Source organism: Oncorhynchus tshawytscha, linkage group LG18, assembly GCF_018296145.1.
Source record: "Oncorhynchus tshawytscha isolate Ot180627B linkage group LG18, Otsh_v2.0, whole genome shotgun sequence".
NCBI lineage: Eukaryota > Metazoa > Chordata > Actinopteri > Salmoniformes > Salmonidae > Oncorhynchus > Oncorhynchus tshawytscha.
Window position 1 is genome coordinate 46,025,437 of NC_056446.1, and position 23,313 is coordinate 46,048,749.

The window sequence follows — 23,313 nt, forward strand, 5'->3', positions numbered from 1 at the left end:
GTTTGGAACCATGAAGACTCTTCTTAGAGCTGTCCGCCCGGCTAAACTGAGCAATCGGGGGAGAAAGGCCTTGGTCAGGGAGGTGACTCTGACAGCGCTCCAGAGTTCCTCTGTGGAGATGGGAGAACCATCCAGAAGGACAACCATCTCTGCAGCACTCCGCCAATCAGGCCTTTATGGTAGAGTGGCCAGACGGAAGCCACTCCTCAGTAAAAGGCACACGAAAGCCTGCTTGGAATTTGCCAAAAGGCACCTAAAGACTCTGAGACCATGAGAAATAAGATTCTCTGGTCTGATGAAACCAAGATTGAACTCTTTGGCCTGAATGCCAAGCGTCACGTCTGGAGGAAACCATCCCTACGGTGAAGCATGTTGGTGGCAGCATCATGCTGTGAGGACGTTTTTCAGCATCGGACTGGGAGACTTGTCAAGGGAAATAAAAATATATAGGTATTAGTCACATGCGCCGAATACAACAGGTGTAGTAGACCTCACAGTGAAATGCTGAATACAACAGGTGTAGTAGACCTTACAGTGAAATGCTGAATACAACAGGTGTAGTAGACCTCACAGTGAAATGCTGAATACAACAGGTGTAGTAGACCTCACAGTGAAATGCTGAATACAACAGGTGTAGTAGACCTCACAGTGAAATGCTGAATACAACAGGTGTAGACCTCACAGTGAAATGCTGAATACAACAGGTGTAGTAGACCTTACAGTGAAATGCTGAATACAACAGGTGTAGTAGACCTCACAGTGAAATGCTGAATACAACAGGTGTAGTAGACCTCACAGTGAAATGCTGAATACAACTGGTCTTACTCACATCAGCTGCGGACAGCGGGATCACACAGTCTTCCGATACAGCTGGTGCTCTCATGCATGTTTCAGTGATATTTGCCTCAAAGCGAGCATAGAAGTAGTTTAGCTCGTCTGGTAGGCTCGTGTCACTGGGCAGCTCTCAGCTGTGCTTCCCTTCATAGTCTGTAATGGTTTGCAAGCCCTGCCACATCTGACAAGCGTCAGACCCGGTGTAGTACAATGCGATCTGAGTCCTGTATTGACACTTTTCCTGTTTGATGGTTCGTCAGAGGGCATAGCGGGATTTCTTATAAGCTTCCGTTCCTTGAAAGCGACAGCTCCCTTCAGCTCAATGCGAATGCTGCCTGTAATCCATGGCTTCTGGTTGGGGTACGTGGGGATGACGTCATCGATGCACTTATTGATGAAGCCAATTTTAGTAATTTTTTATTTAACCTTTATTTAACCAGGTAGGCTAGTTGAGAACAAGTTCTCATTTACAACTGCGACCTGCCAAGATAAAGCATAGCAGTGTGAGCAGACAACACAACAAAAACAACAACACAGAGTTTCACATGGAACAAACAAACGTAGAGTCAATAACACAAAATAAATATATATATACAGTGAAATGCAGATTAGTGAGGTAAAGCAATAAATAGGCCATAGTGGCGAATTAATTACAATTCAGCATTAACACTGGATTGATAGATGTGAAGACGATGATGTGCAAGTAGAGATACTGAGGTGCAAAATAGCAAAAATAAATAATATGGGGATGAGGTAGTTGGTTGGGCTATTTACAGATGGGCTGTGTACAGGTGCAGTGATCCGTAAGCTTCTCTAACAGCTGATGATTAAAGTTAGTAAGGGAGATTTAAGTCTCCAGCTTCAGTGATTTTTGAATTCGTTCCAGTCATTGGCACCAGAGAACTGGAAGGAAAGGCGGCCAAAGAGGAGTTGGCTCTGGGGATGACCAGTGAAATATACCTGCTGGATCGCGTGCTACGGGTGGGTGTTGCTATGGTGACCAGTGAGCTGAGATAAGGCGGGGCTTTACCGAGCAAAGACTTATAAGTGACCTTGAACCAGTGGGTTTGGCGACGAATATGAAGCGAGGGCCAGCCAATGAGAGCATACAGGTCACAGTGGTGGGTAGCATATGGGGCTTTGGTGACAAAACGGATGGCACTGTGATAGACTGCATCCAATTTGCTGAGTAGAGTGTTGGAGACTAAGATCGGTAGGATAGTCAGTTTTACGAGGGTATGTTTAGTAGCATGAGTGAAGGAGGCTTTTTTGCGAAATATGAAGCCGATTCTAGGTTTAATTTTGGATTGTAGATGCTTAATGTGAGTCTGAAAGGAGAGTTTACAGTCTAACCAGACACCTAGGTATTTGTAGTTGTCCACGTATTCTAAGTCAGAGCCGTCCAGAGTAGTGATGCTGGACGGGCGGGCAGGTGTGGGCAGGGATCGGTTGAAGATCATGTATTTAGTTTTACTAGCATTTAAGAGCAGTTGGAGGCCATGGAAGGAGAGTTGTATGGCATTGAAGCTCGTCTGGAGGTTAGTTAACACAGTGTCCAAAGAGGGGTCAGACGTATACAGAAGTATAGAATGACAGATGTGCGTCAGAGCCGGTGTAGTACGATTCAATCTTAGTCCTGTATTGACGCTTTGCCTGTTTGATGGTTCGTCGGAGGGCATAGCGGGATTTCTTATAAGCTTCCGTGTTAGAGTCCCGCACCTTGAAAGCGACAGCTCTACCCTTCAGTTCAGTGCGAATGTTGCCTGTAATCCATGGCTTCTGGTTGGGGTATGTACGTACAGTCACTGTGGGGATGATGTCCTCGATGCACTTATTGATAAAGCCGATGACTGATGTGGTGTATTCCTCAATGCCATTGGAGGAATCCGAGGACATATTCCAGTCTGTGCTGCAAATCAGTCCTGTAGCTTAGCATCTGCTTCATCTGACCACTTTTTTACTGATCTAGTCACTGGTGCTTCCTGCTTTAATTTGTGCTTGTAAGCAGGAATCAGGACAATGGAATTATGGTCAGATTTGCCAAATGGAGGGTGAGTGAGAGCTTGATATGCTTCTCTGTGTGTGGAGTACAGGAGGTCCAGATTTATTTTCCCTCTGGTTGCACATTTAACATGCTGATGGAAATGTGGTAAAAGGGATTTAAGTTTCCCTGCATTAAAGTCCCAGGCTACTAGGAGCGCCGCCTCTGGGTGTTTGCTTATGGCGGAATACAGTTCATTCAATGCGGTCTTTGTGCCAACCTCTGACTGTGGTGGTATGTAAACAGCTACGAAGAATACAGATACAGAGCTGCTTCCTGTGCTTGGCCTCATATGTTGAACATAATAAACGGCTCTCTGTCCACCGGATGTGTACCAAACTCACTAAAAGTGGCAGTAATAAAGCTTCTCTTAAAAAAGCCAAACATTGACTCAGAAAATATAAAAACTATCAGCCTATATCGAATCTCCCATTCCTCACAAAAATGTTAGAAAAAGCTGTTGCGCAGTAACTCACTGCTTTCCTGAAGACAAAACAATGTATCTGAAATGCTTCAGTCTGGTTTTAGAGACCATCATAGCACTGAGACTGCACTTGTGAAGGTGGTAGATGACCTTTTAATGGCATCAGACCGATGCTCTGCATCTGTCCTCGTGCTCCTCTTTAGTGCTGCATTTAATACCATCAATCACCACATTCTTTTAGAGAGATTGGAAACCCAAATTGGTCTACACAGACAAGTTCTGACCCGGTTTAGGTCTTGTCTGTCGGAAAGATATCAGTTCCTGTGAATGGTTTGTCCTCTGACAAATCAACTGTAAGTTTCGGTGTTCCTCAAGGTTCCGTTTTAGGACCACTATTGTTTTCACTATATATTTTACCTCTTGGGGATGTTATTCAAAAACATAATGTAAACTTTCACTGCTATGCGGATGACACACAGCTGTACATTTCAATGAAACATGGTGAAGCCCCAAAATTGCCCTCGCTAGAAGCATGTGTTTCAGACATAAGGAAGTGGATGGCTGCAAACTTTCTACTATTAAACTCGGACAAAACAGAGATGCTTGTTCTAGGTCCCAAGAAACAAAGAGATCTTCTGTTGAATCTGACAATTAATCTTAATGGTTGTACAGTCGTCTCAAATAAAACTGTGAAGGACCTCGGCGTTACTCTGGACCCTGATCTCTCTTTTGAAGAACATATCAAGACCATTTCGAGGACAGCTTTTTTCCATCTACGTAACATTGCAAAAATCAGAAACTTTCTGTCCAAAAATGATGCAGAAAATTTATCCATGCTTTTGTCACTTCTAGGTTAGACTACTGCAATGCTCTATTTTCCGGCTACCCGGATAAAGCACTAAATAAACTTCAGTTAGTGCTAAATACGGCTGCTAGAATCCTGACTAGAACCAACATTTTTTTATCATATTACTCCAGTGCTAGCCTCTCTACACTGGCTTCCTGTCAAAGCAAGGGCTGATTTCAAGGTTTTACTGCTAACCTACAAAGCATTACATGGGCTTGCTCCTACCTATCTCTCTGATTTGGTCCTGCCGTACATACCTACACGTACGCTACGGTCACAAGACGCAGGCCTCCTAATTGTCCCTAGAATTTCTAAGCAAACAGCTGGAGGCAGGGCTTTCTCCTATAGAGCTCCATTTTTATGGAACGGTCTGCCTACCCATGTCAGAGACGCAAACTCGGTCTCAACCTTTAAGTCTTTACTGAAGACTCATCTCTTCAGTGGGTCATATGATTGAGTGTAGTCTGGCCCAGGAGTGGGAAGGTGAACGGAAAGGCTCTGGAGCAACGAACCGCCCTTGCTGTCTCTGCCTGGCCGGTTCCCCTCTTTCCACTGGGATTCTCTGCCTCTAACCCTATTACAGGGGCTGAGTCACTGGCTTGCTGGGGCTCTCTCATGCCATCCCTGGAGGGGGTGCGTCACCTGAGTGGGTTGATTCACTGTTGTGGTCATCCTGTCTGGGTTGGCGCCCCCCCCTTGGGTTGTGCCGTGGCGGAGATCTTTGTGGGCTATACTCAGCCTTGTCTCAGGATGGTAAGTTGGTGGTTGAAGATATCCCTCTAGTAGTGTGGGGGCTGTGCTTTGGCAAAGTGGGTGGGGTTATATCCTTCCTGTTTGGCCCTGTCCGGGGGTGTCCTCGGATGGGGCCACAGTGTCTCATGACCCCTCCTGTCTCAGCCTCCAGTATTTATGCTGCAGTAGTTTATGTGTCGGGGGGCTGGGGTCAGTTTGTTATATCTGGAGTACTTCTCCTGTCCTATTCGGTGTCCTGTGTGAATCTAAGTGTGCGTTCTCTAATTCTCTCCTTCTCTCTTTCTTTCTCTCTCTCGGAGGACCTGAGCCCTAGGACCATGCCCCAGGACTACCTGACATGATGACTCCTTGCTGTCCCCAGTCCACCTGGCCATGCTGCTGTTCCAGTTTCAACTGACCTGAGCCCTAGGACCATGCCCCAGGACTACCTGACATGATGACTCCTTGCTGTCCCCAGTCCACCTGGCCATGCTGCTGCTCCAGTTTCAACTTCCACCTGACTGTGCTGCTGCTCCAGTTTCAACTGTTCTGCATATTATTATTCGACCATGCTGGTCATTTATGAACATTTGAACATCTTGGCCATGTTCTGTTATAATCTCCACCCGGCACAGCCAGAAGAGGACTGGCCACCCCACATAGCCTGGTTCCTCTCTAGGTTTTGGCCTTTCTAGGGAGTTTTTCCTAGCCACCGTGCTTCTACACCTGCATTGCTTGCTGTTTGGGGTTTTAGGCTGGGTTTCTGTACAGCACTTTGAGATATCAGCTGATGTACGAAGGGCTATATAAATAAATTTGATTTGATATACATTACACACTATACACCATACACTACAGACTATACACCATACACTACAGACTATACACCATACACTACAGACTATACACCATACACTACAGACTATACACCATACACTACAGACTATATACCATACACTACAGACTATACACCATACACTACAGACTATACACCATACACTACAGACTATACACCATACACTACAGACTATACACCATACACTACAGACTATACACCATACACTACAGACTATACACCATACACTACAGACTATACACCATACACTACAGACTATACACCATACACTACAGACTATACACCATACACTACAGACTATACACCATACACTACAGACTATACACCATACACTACAGACTATACACCATACACTAGACTATACACCATACACTACAGACTATACACCGTACACTACAGACTATACACCATACACTACAGACTATACACCATACACTACAGACTATACACCACACACTACAGACTATACACCATACACTACAGACTATATAACATACACTACAGACTATACACCATACACTACAGACTATACACCATACACTACAGACTATACACCATACACTACAGACTATACACCATACACTACAGACTATATAACATACACTACAGACTATACACCATACACTACAGACTATACACCATACACTACAGACTATACACCATACACTACAGACTATACACCATACACTACAGACTATACACCATACACGTACACAGAGAGAGAGAAACACTTGTATCATTACACACCACTCTGGTTTAATCAAGCATTTTGCAACACTAGCAATAACATCTCATAAATATGTGTATGTGTCCAATAACATCTGATAAATATGTGTATGTGACCAATAAAATGTGATTTGATTTTATCTCAAGGGTGGCCCTGAGATTTTATCTCATTATCTCATTGTAGCTGTTGTACATCAGTGTGGTGGACTAATGTTCGTTCCAAATGGCAAAGTATTGACTAGATAGACACCTATGGACCCTGCTCCAAAGTAGAGCACTATATAGGGCCCTGCTCCAAAGTAGAGCACTATATAGGGCCCTGCTCCAAAGTAGAGCACTATATACGGGAGCCTTTATAGGAATGCTCTGAGAGGGGAAGGCTTTCAATCATTAAATACATGATATATTCAGATTATTATACCTACAGGTCATTAAAAACATGATATATTCAGATTATTATACCTACAGGTCATGCAGAGGATTTTACAGCAGCTAACACACAAGAAGCTTTACATTACACAATATACACTGCAGTATTTCAACACACACACACACACACACACACGTATAAGAATCACACAGTTAAAAAGATTTAATAAAATAGTTCTGTCTAAAAGGTGTTGTGGTGCTAACAGGTGCCTGGTCTCTCAGAGGGAAGTGTGTGTCAGTCTGGATCCAGTCCCCACTGTCCTGGTTGGGAATGTGTAGTTATCATGCCTCTCCACACAGGGGTGCTGTTTCACACACAGACACTGCCTCAGCCTCGAACCCGGTCTTCTCCTCACAAACCTACAAAGACAGGACACACTGCTAGGTGGTGTATGTTTCAGGTGTGTTTAGTTGTGGTGAGTCTGTAGTGTGAGTCTGTGGGGTGTCTGTGGGGTGAGTCTGTGGGGTGTCTGTGGGGTGAGTCTGTGGGGTGTCTGTGGGGTGAGTCTGTGGTGTGAGTCTGTGGTGTGAGTCTGTAGTGAGTCTGTGGTGTGAATCTGTGGGGTGAATCTGTGGGGTGAGTCTGTGGGGTGAGTCTGTGTGTGTGGTGGTTACTTGTGGCTCTGTGGTGTGAGTCTGTGGTGAGTCTGTGTAGTGAGTCTGTGGTGTGAGTCTGTGGTGTGAATCTGTGGTGTGAGTCTGTGGGGTGAGTCTGTAGTGAGTCTGTGTGTGGTGGTTACTTGTGGCTCTGTGGTGTGAGTCTGTAGTGAGTCTGTGGTGTGAGTCTGTGTGTGGGGGTTACTTGTGGCTCTGTGGTGTGAGTCTGTGGTGTGAGTCTGTAGTGAGTCTGTGGTGAGTCTGTAGTGAGTCTGTAGTGAGTCTGTGGTGTGAGTCTGTAGTGAGTCTGTGGTGTGAGTCTGTAGTGAGTCTGTGGTGTGAGTCTGTGTGTGGTGGTTACTTGTGGCTCTGTGGTGTGAGTCTGTGGTGTGAGTCTGTGGTGTGAGTCTGTGGTGAGTCTGTAGTGAGTCTGTGGTGTGAGTCTGTGTGTGGTGGTTACTTGTGGCTCTGTGGTGTGAGTCTGTGGTGTGAGTCTGTGTGTGTGGTGGTTACTTGTGGCTCTGTGGTGTGAGTCTGTAGTGAGTCTGTGGTGTGAGTCTGTGTGTGGTGGTTACTTGTGGCTCTGTGGTGTGAGTGGTGGTTACTTGTGGCTCTGTGGTGTGAGTCTGTAGTGAGTCTGTGGTGTGAGTCTGTGTGTGTGGTGGTTACTTGTGGCTCTGTGGTTTCTTCAGTACTAGAATGTGTGTAGAGGGAACTCCTGTCCGTGTTCTTCAGCAGGGCTCTGGAAACAAGACGCAACGAAGGAACCTCCTTCTCCGACACACCTACACAAATACACAATATATAATCATGTATCTACAGAGAGTGTGTGTGTGTGTGTGTGTGTGTGTGTGTGTGTGTGTGTGTGTTTGTGTGTGTGTACCTAGGTGTCTGCGGAGGCCAGGTTTCAGGAGTCTCCAGACCCTCATGGTAGTTGACTCCTCCCATCTGCCAGAGGAGGCGGGGTTAAGGCCAGCAGTGGGAGTGTCTGTGGTTGACTCCGCCCTCCTAATGGGAATACGGCTGGCCCGAGGCTGCAGCTCACACCTGGACAGACGGGTAGATTGATAGAAGTTAGACAGGTAACAGACAGGTGGATAAGAGACAGACAAATAGACAGATGTTAGACAGGTAGGTTAGACAGGTAACAGACAGACAGGTAGGTGGATAGAGGTTAGACAGGTAACAGACAGACAGGTAGGTAGATAGAGGTTAGACAGGTAACAGACAGACAGGTAGGTAGATAGAGGTTAGACAGGTAAGAGACATACAGGTAGGTAGATAGAGGTTAGACAGGTAAGAGACAGACAGGTAGGTAGATAGAGGTTAGACAGGTAAGAGACAGACAGGTACAGTTGAAGTCGGAAGTTTACATAAACCTTAGACAAATACATTTAAACTCAGTTTTTCACAATTCCTGACATTTAATCCTAGTAAAAATTCGCTGACTTAGGTCAGTTAGGATCACCACTTCATTTCAAGAATGTGAAATGTCAGAATAATAGTAGAGAGAATGATTTATTTCAGCTTTTATTTCTTTCATCACATTCCCAGTGGGTCAGAAGTTTACATACACTCAATTAGTATTTTGTAGCATTGCCTTTAAAATGTTTAACTTGGGTCAAACGCTTCGGGTAGCCTTCCATAAGCTTCCCACAATAAGTTGGGTGAATTTTGGCCCATTCCTCCTGACAGAGCTGGTGTAACGGAGTCAGGTTTGTAGGCCTCCTTGCTCGCACACACTTTTTCAGTTCTGCCCACAATGTTTCTATAGGATTGAGGCCAGGACTTTGTGATGGCCACTCCAATACCTTGACTTTGTTGTCCTTAAGGCATTTTGCCACAACTTCAGAAGTATGCTTTGGGTCATTGTCCATTTGGAAGACCCATTTGTGACCAAGTTTTAACTTCCTGACTGATGTTTTGAGATGTTGCTTCAATATATCCACAAAATTTCCCTCCCTCATGATGCTATCTATTTTGTGAAGTGCACCAGTCCCTCCTGCAGTGAAGCACCCCCACAACATGATGCTGGCACCCCCGTGCTTCACGTTTGGAATGGTGTTCTTCGGCTTGCAAGCCTCCTCCTTTTTCCTCCAAACATAACGATGGTCATTATGGCCAAACAGTTCTATTTTTGTTCCATCAGACCAGAGGACAGTTCTCCAAAAAGTACGATCTTTGTCCCCATGTGCTGTTGCAAACCGTTGTCTGGCTTTTTTATGGCGGTTTTGGAGCAGTGGCTTCTTCCTTGCTGAGCGGCCTTTCAGGTTATGTCGATATAGGACTTGTTTTACTGTGGATATAGATACTTTTGTACCTGTTTCCTCCAGCATCTTCACAAGGTCCTTTGCTGTTGTTCAGGGATTGATTTGCACTTTTCTCACCAAAGGACCTTCATCTCTAGGAGACAGAACGCGTCTCCTTCCTGAGCGGTATGACGCCTGCGTGGTCCCATGGTGTTTATACTTGCGTACTATTGTTTGTACAGATGAATGTGGTACCTTCAGGTGTTTGGAAATTGCTCCCAAGGATGAACCAGACTTGTGGAGGTATACAATTGGTCTTGGTTGATTTCTGTTGATTTTCCCATGATGTCAAAGAGGCACTGAGTTTGAAGGTAGGTCTTGAAATACATCCTCAGTTACACGTCCAATTGACTCAAATGATGTCAATTAGCCTATCAGAAGCTTCTAAAGCCATGACATTTTCTGGAATTTTCCAAGCTGTTTAAAGGCCCAGTCAACTTAGTGTATGTAAACTTCTGACCGACTGGAATTGTGATACAGTGAATTATAAGTGAAATAATCTGTCAACAATTGTTGGAAAAAGTACTTGTGTCATGCACAAAGTAGATGTCCTAACCGACTTGCCAAAACTATAGTTTGTTAATAATAAATGTGTGGAGTGGTTGGAAAATGAGTTTTAATGACTCAACCTAAGTGTATGTAAACTTCCGACTTCAACTGAAGATAGATGTTAGAGACCGTCAGACAGGTAGAGGTTAGACAGCTAAGAGACAGACAGAAAGTTACCCAGGTAAGAGACAGACAGGTAGGTAGATAAAGGTTAGACAGGTAAGAGACAGACAGGTAGGTAGATAGAGGTTAGACAGGTAAGAGACAGTCAGATAGTGTCTGTCTGTCGATCACCACATTCTTTTGGAGAGATTAGAAACCCTAATTGGTCTACACCAGGAGCCTGGGCATCTATTTTCCATGCAGGGCCACATTAGAATATATTTTTGCCATCGCGGACCAGAATCCTATTACAGGATTATACATCATGTGTATGACTGTGTTGACAGATACAGTGGGCATAAAGTATTTAGTCAGCCACCAATTGTGCAAGTTCTCCCACTTAAAAAGATGGGTACATAGGTACACTTCAACTATGACAGACAAAATGAGAAAACATTTTTTTATTAATTTATTTGCAAATGATGGTGGAAAATAAGTATTTGGTCACCTACAAACAAGCAAGATTTCTGGCATCCATGTTCTCCTTTTGGTAGGTATCTTCATTATTAAACATGCAATGAACTACACAGAGGGAAAGTACACTGTGCATTCAGCACCATGGACAGAACTCTTGTTAATAACTGGTATGAACAAAAACACAAGAAAGAGGGAGAGCTCAACATTACATTTAAACTACTCAATCAGTGTGAGGAGGGAAGTCTCTGATGGGCATTGACTAGAGCAGTGAAGTCAGGTATAGTTTCTGATGTCGTTATGCGCAGGATTGCTGTGAGGTGAGAGTCAGTAAGAGATGATCTGTGCCATACATAGGTTGACCCAAACAGTACCAACATCTTCTGAGCATGACTCCTAATCTTTGGAAAGTTGTGTTCATTGAGAGACACATAGAAGCTCGTCAGTGACATTGTTTTGAATAGTTCTCCAATCACTGCATCAGACTGACGATCGATAAGCTCAAGTTGCAGGTCAGTGGGAGCGTTTTCCACATTGAAGGTGAAAGGAGAGGAAACCAACAGCATGTCATTTTACAACACTTTGAAATCCTCAAAACGACGAGAAAAGTCACCGTTCAAAGCACACAGCAGAGATGGATAATTCTCCCGCTGGTCATCTGATAGGGAACAGACTAGTAGTGTCAGAAGGTCATCTGATAGGGAACAGACTAGTAGTGTCAGAAGGTCATCTGATAGGGAACAGACTAGTAGTGTCAGAAGGTCATCTGATAGGGAACAGACTGGTAGTGTCAGAAGGTCATCTGATAGGGAACAGACTGGTAGTGTCAGAAGGTCATCTGATAGGGAACAGACTAGTAGTGTCAGAAGGTCATCTGATAGGGAACAGACTAGTAGTGTCAGAAGGTCATCTGATAGGGAACAGACTAGGAGTGTCAGAAGGTCATCTGATAGGGAACAGACTAGTAGTGTCAGAAGGTCATCTGATAGGGAACAGACTAGTAGTGTCAGAAGGTCATCTGATAGGGAACAGACTAGTAGTGTCAGAAGGTCATCTGATAGGGAACAGACTAGTAGTGTCAGAAGGTCATCTGATAGGGAACAGACTAGTAGTGTCAGAAGGTCATCTGATAGGGAACAGACTAGGAGTGTCAGAAGGAGATGGTTGACTTCTACTTGGAGGGTAAGGAGGAGTAATTTTCCCTTGAAGGCTTTGCCAAGGCTGTACGTCTGATGTGCAAAAAGGCCCTTCCCTTGTGGTTTGTAATTCAGTTCATTCATGAGGCCATGATGTCCACAGTGAAGGCAAAATCAGCCAACCGTTCTTTATGTTGCAGTTGAGGGAAATCCACATATTTTCCTTTCATTTGCAAAAACTCAGCAATCTCCAACTTCAGGCTTTAAAGCACCTTCCCGAAGCTCAGCCATCTCACGTTTGTGTGGCAGGGGAGATCTCCAGGACCCAATGCCGTCTCTTCCAACAGTGAGACAAACTGTCTGTGGTTTAAAGATTTTGCTCTTATGAAGTTTACCACTTTAGTGACTGTATCCACAACATGGCTCATTTTCAGAGCACATTTACAGAGCACCTCCTGATGAATAATGCAATGCAGGAAAATAATTGTCTGATCTGGGTTCAGCTCAGCTTCTTGATCTCATATCCTTTTCAAAAGGACATCAATTTTTCCTGTCAGGTTTGGGCACCCATCAATGGTCCCACTGGATAACTTTTCAAAACTCAGTCCCAGCTTTGCCACACACTTTTTAACCTCCTCAAATAAATCTTTCCCTGTGGTGGTGCTCTGCAAGGACTGAATCAATCTCCTCTGTAATTTCAAAGTCTGGGGTTTAGAACATCAACCACTGCACCATGTCGTCCAGGGCCAAGGAGAAATAGGTCCTTTACCTTGTCTTTCAACTGCTGTTCCATAATCTCTGCGATGCCCTCAACACGCTGTGTCACTGTTCGTCTTGACAGGGAAACATTTTCAAACAGCTCTTTCTTGTGCAGCAGAGTCAGTTAAACATTCTTTAATAAACTTGCCCTTAGCGAATGGCTTGCTATGTTTAGCGTGGGACAGTACATAGCTAGCTCTCGCAATTCCGTCTTATGCTGAATGCAGTTTTGTGAAAAGTCTTTGCTGCTTTTGCAAGTGAGAAAGCAACTCTTTCGATGCACTTGCCCTCTGCTCAGAAGACATATTCTTATATTTCTCTGCATGCTTCGTCTGGAAATGTCAGGACAACACCGTGCAGGACGTTTGGCATTTGCCAGAGAACACCAAGATTGGCAAATTCACCACTGGTGCCCTGTGCTCTTCACAGATGAAAGCAGGTTCACACTGAGCACGTGACAGACGTGACAGAGTCTGGAGACGCCGTGGAGAACGTTCTGCTGCCTGCAACATCCTCCAGCATGACCGGTTTGGTGGTGGGTCAGTCATGGTGTGGGGTGGCATTTCTTTGGGGGGGCCGCACAGCCCTCCATGTGCTCGCCAGAGGTAGCCTGACTGCCATTAGGTACCGAGATGAGATCCTCAGACCCCTTGTGAGACCATATACTGGTGCGGTTGGCCCTGGGTTCCTCCTAATGCAAGACGATGCTAGACCTCATGTGGCTGGAGTGTGTCAGCAGTTCCTGCAGGAGGAAGGCATTGATGCTATGGACTGGCCCGCCCGTTACCCAGACCTGAATCCAATTGAGCACATCTGGGACATCATGTCTCGCTCCATCCACCAACGCCACGTTGCACCACAGACTGTCCAGGAGTTGGCGGATGCTTTAGTCCAGGTCTGGGAGGAGATCCCTCAGGAGACCATCCGCCACCTCATCAGGAGCATGCCCAGGTTTTGTAGGGAGGTCATACAGGCACGTGGAGGCCACACACACTACTGGGCCTCATTTTGACTTGTTTTAAGGACATTACATCAAAGTTGGATCAGCCTGTAGTGTGGTTTTCCACTTTAATTTTGAGTGTGACTCCAAATCCAGACCTCCATGGGTTGATACATTTGATTTCCATTGATAATTTTGTGTGATTTTGTTGTCAGGACATTCAACTATGTAAAGAAAAAGTATTTAATAAAAATATTTCATTAATTCAGATCTAGGATGTGTTATTTTAGTGTTCCCTTTATTTTTTTGAGCAGTGTATATATATTATTATTTATATATCTCTCTCTCTCTACCGCACCTGCTGTCTCGACCTCTGAATGCTCAGCTATGAAAAGCCAACTGACATTTACTCCTGAGGTACCGACCTGTTGCACCCTCTAGAACCACTGTAATTATTGTTTGACCCTGCTGGTCATCTATGAACGTTTGAACATTTTGAAGAACAACCTGGCCTTAAATGGCCATGTACTCTTATAACCTCTACCCAGTACAGCCAGTAGAGGACTGGCCACCCCTCAGAGCCTGGTTCCTCTCCACCCGGCACAGCCAGAAGAGGACTGGCCACCCCTCAGAGCCTGGTTCCTCTCCACCCGGCACAGCCAGAAGAGGACTGGCCACCCCTCAGAGCCTGGTTCCTCTCCACCCGGCACAGCCAGAAGAGGACTTTCTAGGGAGTTTTTCCTAGCCACCGTGCTTCTACACCTGCATTGCTTGCTGTTTGGGGTTTTGGGCTGGGTTTCTGTACAGCACTTTGAGATATCAGCTGATGTACGAAGGGCTATATAAATAAATTTGATTTGATTTTGATTTGACTGGCCACCCCTCAGAGCCTGGTTCCTCTCTAGGTTTATAACCTCCACCCGGCACAGCCAGAAGAGGACTGGCCACCCCTCAGAGCCTGGTTCCTCTCCACCCGGCACAGCCAGAAGAGGACTGGCCACCCCTCAGAGCCTGGTTCCTCTCCACCCGGCACAGCCAGAAGAGGACTGGCCACCCCTCAGAGCCTGGTTCCTCTCCACCCGGCACAGCCAGAAGAGGACTGGCCACCCCTCAGAGCCTGGTTCCTCTCTAGGTTTATAACCTCCACCCGGCACAGCCAGAAGAGGACTGGCCACCCCTCAGAGCCTGGTTCCTCTCTCGGTTTCTTCCTAGGTTCTGGCCTTTCTAGGGAGTTTTTCCTAGCCACCGTGCTTCTACACCTGCATTGCTTGCTGTTTGGGGTTTTAGGCTGGGTTTCTGTACAGCACTTTGAGACATCTGCTGATGTAAACAGGGCTTTATAAATACATTTGATTGATTGATTGAGGTAAATGGATAGAGGTTAAACAGTCGACAGACAGACAGACACACACACACACCTGGTGTACTTGATTGAGGACAGGATGTTCAGAGGTTCCTCTTTTCCAGCAGCCTGAGACACAGAAAGACAGACAGACAGGAGAGACTACTGTTAGTGGGGTGGTGTCTGTGTGCAGGAGAGACTACTGTCAGTGGGGTGGTGTCTGTGTGCAGGAGAGACTACTGTTAGTGGGGTGGTGTCTGTGTGTGTGTGTGTCAGTGGGGTGGTGTCTGTGTGCAGGAGAGACTACTGTCAGTGGGGTGGTGTCTGTGTGTGTCAGTGGGGTGGTGTCTGTGTGCAGGAGAGACTACTGTTAGTGGGGTGGTGTCTGTGTGCAGGAGAGACTACTGTCAGTGGGGTGGTGTCTGTGTGTGTCAGTGGGGTGGTGTCTGTGTGCAGGAGAGACTACTGTCAGTGGGGTGGTGTCTGTGTGTGTCAGTGGGGTGGTGTCTGTGTGCAGGAGAGACTACTGTCAGTGGGGTGGTGTCTGTGTGTGTCAGTGGGGTGGTGTCTGTGTGCAGGAGAGACTACTGTCAGTGGGGTGGTGTCTGTGTGTGTCAGTGGGGTGGTGTCTGTGTGCAGGAGAGACTACTGTTAGTGGGGTGGTGTCTGTGTGCAGGAGAGACTACTGTTAGTGGGGTGGTGTCTGTGTGTGTCAGTGGGGTGGTGTCTGTGTGCAGGAGAGACTACTGTTAGTGGGGTGGTGTCTGTGTGCAGGAGAGACTACTGTCAGTGGGGTGGTGTCTGTGTGTGTCAGTGGGGTGGTGTCTGTGTGCAGGAGAGACTACTGTTAGTGGGGTGGTGTCTGTGTGCAGGAGAGACTACTGTCAGTGGGGTGGTGTCTGTGTGTGTCAGTGGGGTGGTGTCTGTGTGCAGGAGAGACTACTGTTAGTGGGGTGGTGTCTGTGTGCAGGAGAGACTACTGTTAGTGGGGTGGTGTCTGTGTGCAGGAGAGACTACTGTTAGTGGGGTGGTGTCTGTGTGCAGGAGAGACTACTGTCAGTGGGGTGGTGTCTGTGTGTGTCAGTGGGGAGGTGTCTGTGTGCAGGAGAGACTACTGTTAGTGGGGTGGTGTCTGTGTGTGTCAGTGGGGTGGTGTCTGTGTGTGTCAGTGGGGTGGTGTCTGTGTGCAGGAGAGACTACTGTCAGTGGGGAGGTGTCTGTGTGCAGGAGAGACTACTGTCAGTGGGGTGGTGTCTGTGTGTGTCAGTGGGGTGGTGTCTGTGTGTGTCAGTGGGGTGGTGTCTGTGTGCAGGAGAGACTACTGTTAGTGGGGTGGTGTCTGTGTACAGGAGAGACTACTGTTAGTGGGGTGGTGTCTGTGTGTGTCAGTGGGGTGGTGTCTGTGTGTGTCAGTGGGGTGGTGTCTGTGTGCAGGAGAGACTACTGTTAGTGGGGTGGTGTCTGTGTGCAGGAGAGACTACTGTTAGTGGGGTGGTGTCTGTGTGCAGGAGAGACTACTGTCAGTGGGGTGGTGTCTGTGTGTGTCAGTGGGGTGGTGTCTGTGTGCAGGAGAGACTACTGTTAGTGGGGTGGTGTCTGTGTGCAGGAGAGACTACTGTCAGTGGGGTGGTGTCTGTGTGTGTCAGTGGGGTGGTGTCTGTGTGCAGGAGAGACTACTGTTAGTGGGGTGGTGTCTGTGTGCAGGAGAGACTACTGTTAGTGGGGTGGTGTCTGTGTGCAGGAGAGACTACTGTTAGTGGGGTGGTGTCTGTGTGCAGGAGAGACTACTGTCAGTGGGGTGGTGTCTGTGTGTGTCAGTGGGGAGGTGTCTGTGTGCAGGAGAGACTACTGTTAGTGGGGTGGTGTCTGTGTGTGTCAGTGGGGTGGTGTCTGTGTGTGTCAGTGGGGTGGTGTCTGTGTGCAGGAGAGACTACTGTCAGTGGGGAGGTGTCTGTGTGCAGGAGAGACTACTGTCAGTGGGGTGGTGTCTGTGTGTGTCAGTGGGGTGGTGTCTGTGTGTGTCAGTGGGGTGGTGTCTGTGTGCAGGAGAGACTACTGTTAGTGGGGTGGTGTCTGTGTACAGGAGAGACTACTGTTAGTGGGGTGGTGTCTGTGTGTGTCAGTGGGGTGGTGTCTGTGTGTGTCAGTGGGGTGGTGTCTGTGTGCAGGAGAGACTACTGTTAGTGGGGTGGTGTCTGTGTACAGGAGAGACTACTGTTAGTGGGGTGGTGTCTGTGTGTGTCAGTGGGGAGGTGTCTGTGTGCAGGAGAGACTACTGTTAGTGGGGTGGTGTCTGTGTGTGTCAGTGGGGTGGTGTCTGTGTGCAGGAGAGACTACTGTTAGTGGGGTGGTGTCTGTGTGTGTCAGTGGGGTGGTGTCTGTGTGTGTCAGTGGGGAGGTGTCTGTGTGCAGGAGAGACTACTGTTAGTGGGGTGGTGTCTGTGTGTGTCAGTGGGGTGGTGTCTGTGTGTGTCAGTGGGGTGGTGTCTGTGTGCAGGAGAGACTACTGTTAGTGGGGTGGTGTCTGTGTGTGTGAGGCATGTGTGTCAGTGGGGAGGTGTCTGTGTGCATGAGGCATGTGTGTCAGTGGGGTGGTGTCTGTGTGCATGAGAGACTACTGTCAGTGGGGTGGTGTCTGTGTGCAGGAGAGACTACTGTTAGTGGGGAGGTGTCTGTGTGCATGAGGCATGTGTGTCAGTGGGGAGGGGTCTGTGTGCATGAGGCATGTGTGTCAGTGGGGTGGTGTCTGTGTGCAGGAGAGACTACTGTCAGTGGGGTGGTGTCTGTGTGCAGGAGAGACTACTGTTAGTGGGGTGGTGTCTGTGTGCAGGAGAGACTACTGTTAGTGGGGTGGTGTCTGTGTGCAGGAGAGACTACTGTCAGTGGGGTGGTGTCTGTGTGTGTCAGTGGGGTGGTGTCTGTGTGTGTCAGTGGGGTGGTGTCTGTGTGCAGGAGAGACTACTGTTAGTGGGGTGGTGTCTGTGTGTGTCAGTGGGGTGGTGTCTGTGTGCAGGAGAGACTACTGTCAGTGGGGTGGTGTCTGTGTGTGTCAGTGGGGTGGTGTCTGTGTGTGTCAGTGGGGTGGTGTCTGTGTGCAGGAGAGACTACTGTTAGTGGGGTGGTGTCTGTGTGCAGGAGAGACTACTGTTAGTGGGGTGGTGTCTGTGTGCAGGAGAGACTACTGTCAGTGGGGTGGTGTCTGTGTGCATGAGGCATGTGTGTCAGTGGGGTGGTGTCTGTGTGCAGGAGAGACTACTGTCAGTGGGGTGGTGTCTGTGTGCAGGAGAGACTACTGTCAGTGGGGTGGTGTCTGTGTGTGTCAGTGGGGTGGTGTCTGTGTGCAGGAGAGACTACTGTCAGTGGGGGTGGTGTCTGTGTGTGTCAGTGGGGTGGTGTCTGTGTGCAGGAGAGACTACTGTCAGTGGGGTGGTGTCTGTGTGTGTCAGTGGGGTGGTGTCTGTGTGCAGGAGAGACTACTGTCAGTGGGGTGGTGTCTGTGTGCAGGAGAGACTACTGTTAGTGGGGTGGTGTCTGTGTGTGTCAGTGGGGTGGTGTCTGTGTGCAGGAGAGACTACTGTCAGTGGGGTGGTGTCTGTGTGCAGGAGAGACTACTGTCAGTGGGGTGGTGTCTGTGTGCAGGAGAGACTACTGTTAGTGGGGTGGTGTCTGTGTGCAGGAGAGACTACTGTCAGTGGGGTGGTGTCTGTGTGCAGGAGAGACTACTGTTAGTGGGGTGGTGTCTGTGTGCAGGAGAGACTACTGTTAGTGGGGTGGTGTCTGTGTGCATGAGGCATGTGTGTCAGTGGGGTGGTGTCTGTGTGCAGGAGAGACTACTGTTAGTGGGGTGGTGTCTGTGTGCAGGAGAGACTACTGTTAGTGGGGTGGTGTCTGTGTGCAGGAGAGACTACTGTTAGTGGGGTGGTGTCTGTGTGCATGAGGCATGTGTGTCAGTGGGGTGGTGTCTGTGTGCAGGAGAGACTACTGTTAGTGGGGTGGTGTCTGTGTGCAGGAGAGACTACTGTTAGTGGGGTGGTGTCTGTGTGCAGGAGAGACTACTGTCAGTGGGGTGGTGTCTGTGTGTGTCAGTGGGGTGGTGTCTGTGTGCAGGAGAGACTACTGTCAGTGGGGTGGTGTCTGTGTGCAGGAGAGACTACTGTCAGTGGGGTGGTGTCTGTGTGTGTCAGTGGGGTGGTGTCTGTGTGCAGGAGAGACTACTGTCAGTGGGGTGGTGTCTGTGTGTGTCAGTGGGGTGGTGTCTGTGTGCAGGAGAGACTACTGTTAGTGGGGTGGTGTCTGTGTGCAGGAGAGACTACTGTTAGTGGGGTGGTGTCTGTGTGCAGGAGAGACTACTGTCAGTGGGGTGGTGTCTGTGTGTGTCAGTGGGGTGGTGTCTGTGTGCAGGAGAGACTACTGTTAGTGGGGTGGTGTCTGTGTGCAGGAGAGACTACTGTCAGTGGGGTGGTGTCTGTGTGTGTCAGTGGGGTGGTGTCTGTGTGCAGGAGAGACTACTGTTAGTGGGGTGGTGTCTGTGTGCAGGAGAGACTACTGTTAGTGGGGTGGTGTCTGTGTGTGTCAGTGGGGTGGTGTCTGTGTGCAGGAGAGACTACTGTCAGTGGGGTGGTGTCTGTGTGTGTCAGTGGGGTGGTGTCTGTGTGCAGGAGAGACTACTGTTAGTGGGGTGGTGTCTGTGTGTGTCAGTGGGGTGGTGTCTGTGTGCAGGAGAGACTACTGTTAGTGGGGTGGTGTCTGTGTGTGTCAGTGGGGTGGTGTCTGTGTGCAGGAGAGACTACTGTTAGTGGGGTGGTGTCTGTGTGCAGGAGAGACTACTGTTAGTGGGGTGGTGTCTGTGTGTGTCAGTGGGGTGGTGTCTGTGTGCAGGAGAGACTACTGTTAGTGGGGTGGTGTCTGTGTGCAGGAGAGACTACTGTCAGTGGGGTGGTGTCTGTGTGTGTCAGTGGGGTGGTGTCTGTGTGTGTCAGTGGGGTGGTGTCTGTGTGCAGGAGAGACTACTGTTAGTGGGGTGGTGTCTGTGTACAGGAGAGACTACTGTTAGTGGGGTGGTGTCTGTGTGTGTCAGTGGGGTGGTGTCTGTGTGTGTCAGTGGGGTGGTGTCTGTGTGCAGGAGAGACTACTGTTAGTGGGGTGGTGTCTGTGTGCAGGAGAGACTACTGTTAGTGGGGTGGTGTCTGTGTGTGTCAGTGGGGTGGTGTCTGTGTGTGTCAGTGGGGTGGTGTCTGTGTGCAGGAGAGACTACTGTTAGTGGGGAGGTGTCTGTGTGCATGAGGCATGTGTGTCAGTGGGGAGGGGTCTGTGTGCATGAGGCATGTGTGTCAGTGGGGTGGTGTCTGTGTGCAGGAGAGACTACTGTTAGTGGGGTGGTGTCTGTGTGTGTCAGTGGGGTGGTGTCTGTGTGTGTCAGTGGGGTGGTGTCTGTGTGCAGGAGAGACTACTGTTAGTGGGGTGGTGTCTGTGTGTGTCAGTGGGGTGGTGTCTGTGTGTGTCAGTGGGGTGGTGTCTGTGTGCAGGAGAGACTACTGTTAGTGGGGTGGTGTCTGTGTGTGTCAGTGGGGTGGTGTCTGTGTGCAGGAGAGACTACTGTCAGTGGGGTGGTGTCTGTGTGCAGGAGAGACTACTGTCAGTGGGGTGGTGTCTGTGTGTGTCAGTGGGGTGGTGTCTGTGTGCAGGAGAGACTACTGTTAGTGGGGTGGTGTCTGTGTGTGTCAGTGGGGTGGTGTCTGTGTGTGTCAGTGGGGTGGTGTCTGTGTGCAGGAGAGACTACTGTCAGTGGGGTGGTGTCTGTGTGCAGGAGAGACTACTGTCAGTGGGGTGGTGTCTGTGTGCATGAGGCATGTGTGTCAGTGGGGAGGTGTGTGTGTGTGTGTCAGTGGGGAGGTGTGTGTGTCAGTGGGGTGGTGTCTGTGTGCAGGAGAGACTACTGTTAGTGGGGTGGTGTCTGTGTGCATGAGGCATGTGTGTCAGTGGGGAGGTGTGTGTGTCAGTGGGGAAGTGTGTGTGTGTGTGTCAGTGGGGAGGTGTGTGTGTGTGTGTCTGTGTGCATGAGGCATGTGTGTCAGTGGGGAAGTGTGTGTGTGTGTGTCAGTGGGGAGGTGTGTGTGTGTGTGTCAGTGGGGAGGTGTGTGTGTGCATGAGGCATGTGTGTCAGTGGGGAAGTGTGTGTGTGTGTGTGTCAGTGGGGAGGTGTGTGTGTCAGTGGGGAGGTGTGTGTGTGTGTGTGTCAGTGGGGAGGTGTGTGTGTGTGTATGTCATTGGGGAGGTGTGTGTGTCAGTGGGGAGGTGTGTGTGTCAGTGGGGAAGTGTGTGTGTCAGTGGGGAAGTGTGTGTGTCAGTGGGGAAGTGTGTGTGTGTGTGCATGAGGCGTGTGTGTCAGTGGGGAGGTGTGTGTGTGTGTGTGTGTCAATGTGGAGGTGTGTGTGTGTGTATGTCAATGTGGAGGTGTGTGTGTGTGTGTGTGTCAATGTGGAGGTGTATGTGTGTGTGTCAATGTGGAGGTGTATGTGTGTGTGTCAATGTGGAGGTGTGTGTGTGTGTGTCAATGTGGAGGTGTGTGTGTGTCAATGTGGAGGTGTGTGTGTGTGTCAATGTGGAGGTGTGTGTGTGTGTCAATGTGGAGGTGTGTGTGTGTGTCAATGTGGAGGTGTGTGTGTGTGTGTCAATGTGGAGGTGTGTGTGTGTGTGTCAATGTGGAGGTGTGTGTGTGTGTGTCAATGTGGAGGTGTGTGTGTGTCAATGTGGAGGTGTGTGTGTGTGTGTCAATGTGGAGGTGTGTGTGTGTGTGTGTGTGCATGAGGCGTGTGTGTCAGTGGGGAGGTGTGTGTGTGTGTGTGTGTGTGTGTGCAATGGGGAGGTGTGTGTGTGTGTCGGTGGGGAGGTGTATGTGTGTGTGTCAATGTGGAGGTGTGTGTGTGTGTCAATGTGGAGGTGTATGTGTGTGTGTCAATGTGGAGGTGTGTGTGTGTGTGTGTGTCATTGGGGAGGTGTGTGTGTCAGTGGGGAAGTGTGTGTGTGTGTGTGTGTGTCAATGTGGAGGTGTGTGTGTGTGTGTGTGTGTGTGCATGAGGCGTGTGTGTCAATGTGGAGGTGTGTGTGTGTGTATGTCAATGTGGAGGTGTGTGTGTGTGTGTATGTGTCAATGGGGAGGTGTGTGTGTATGTCGGTGGGGAGGTGTATGTGTGTGTGTGTGTGTGTGTCAATGTGGAGGTGTGTGTGTGTGTGTGTCAATGTGGAGGTGTATGTGTGTGTGTGTCAATGGGGAGGTGTGTGTGTATGTCGGTGGGGAGGTGTATGTGTGTGTGTGTGTGTCAATGTGGAGGTGTGTGTGTGTGTGTGTGTCAATGTGGAGGTGTATGTGTGTGTGTCAATGTGGAGGTGTGTGTGTGTGTGTCAATGTGGAGGTGTGTGTGTGTGTGTCAATGTGGAGGTGTGTGTGTGTGTCAATGTGGAGGTGTATGTGTGTGTGTCAATGTGGAGGTGTGTGTGTGTGTCAATGTGGAGGTGTGTGTGTGTGTGTGTGTGTCATTGGGGAGGTGTGTGTGTCAGTGGGGAAGTGTGTGTGTGTGTGTGTGTCAATGTGGAGGTGTGTGTGTGTGTCAATGTGGAGTGTGTGTGTGTGTGTGTCATTGGGGAGGTGTGTGTGTCAGTGGGGAAGTGTGTGTGTCAGTGGGGAGGTGTGTGTGTGTGTGTGTCAATGTGGAGGTGTGTGTGTGTGTGTGTATGTCAATGTGGAGGTGTGTGTGTATGTCGGTGGGGAGGTGTATGTGTGTGTGTGTGTCAATGTGGAGGTGTGTGTGTGTGTGTGTCAATGTGGAGGTGTATGTGTGTGTGTGTCAATGGGGAGGTGTGTGTGTATGTCGGTGGGGAGGTGTATGTGTGTGTGTGTGTGTCAATGTGGAGGTGTGTGTGTGTGTGTGTGTCAATGTGGAGGTGTATGTGTGTGTGTGTCAATGTGGAGGTGTGTGTGTGTGTGTCAATGTGGAGGTGTGTGTGTGTGTCAATGTGGAGGTGTGTGTGTGTGTGTCAATGTGGAGGTGTGTGTGTGTGTCAATGTGGAGGTGTGTGTGTGTGTGTCAATGTGGAGGTGTGTGTGTGTGTCAATGTGGAGGTGTGTGTGTGTGTCAATGTGGAGGTGTGTGTGTGTGTCAATGTGGAGGTGTGTGTGTGTGTCAATGTGGAGGTGTGTGTGTGTGTCAATGTGGAGG

The 23,313-nt window shown here is 48.6% G+C and overlaps 1 protein-coding gene across 1 annotated transcript in view; it reads right to left on the minus strand.

Moving 5' to 3' along the window:
- Positions 1-6,468: 6,468 nt before the first annotated feature.
- The window catches only part of agbl5 (AGBL carboxypeptidase 5), a 71,974-nt gene continuing 55,129 nt past the window's right edge, over positions 6,469-23,313 (minus strand). The window contains 4 exon segments of the mRNA XM_042301144.1: positions 6,469-7,249; positions 8,156-8,271; positions 8,370-8,533; positions 15,174-15,226. Of these exon segments, the coding sequence (XP_042157078.1) occupies positions 7,172-7,249; positions 8,156-8,271; positions 8,370-8,533; positions 15,174-15,226 (411 nt within the window). The 3' untranslated portion in view covers positions 6,469-7,171.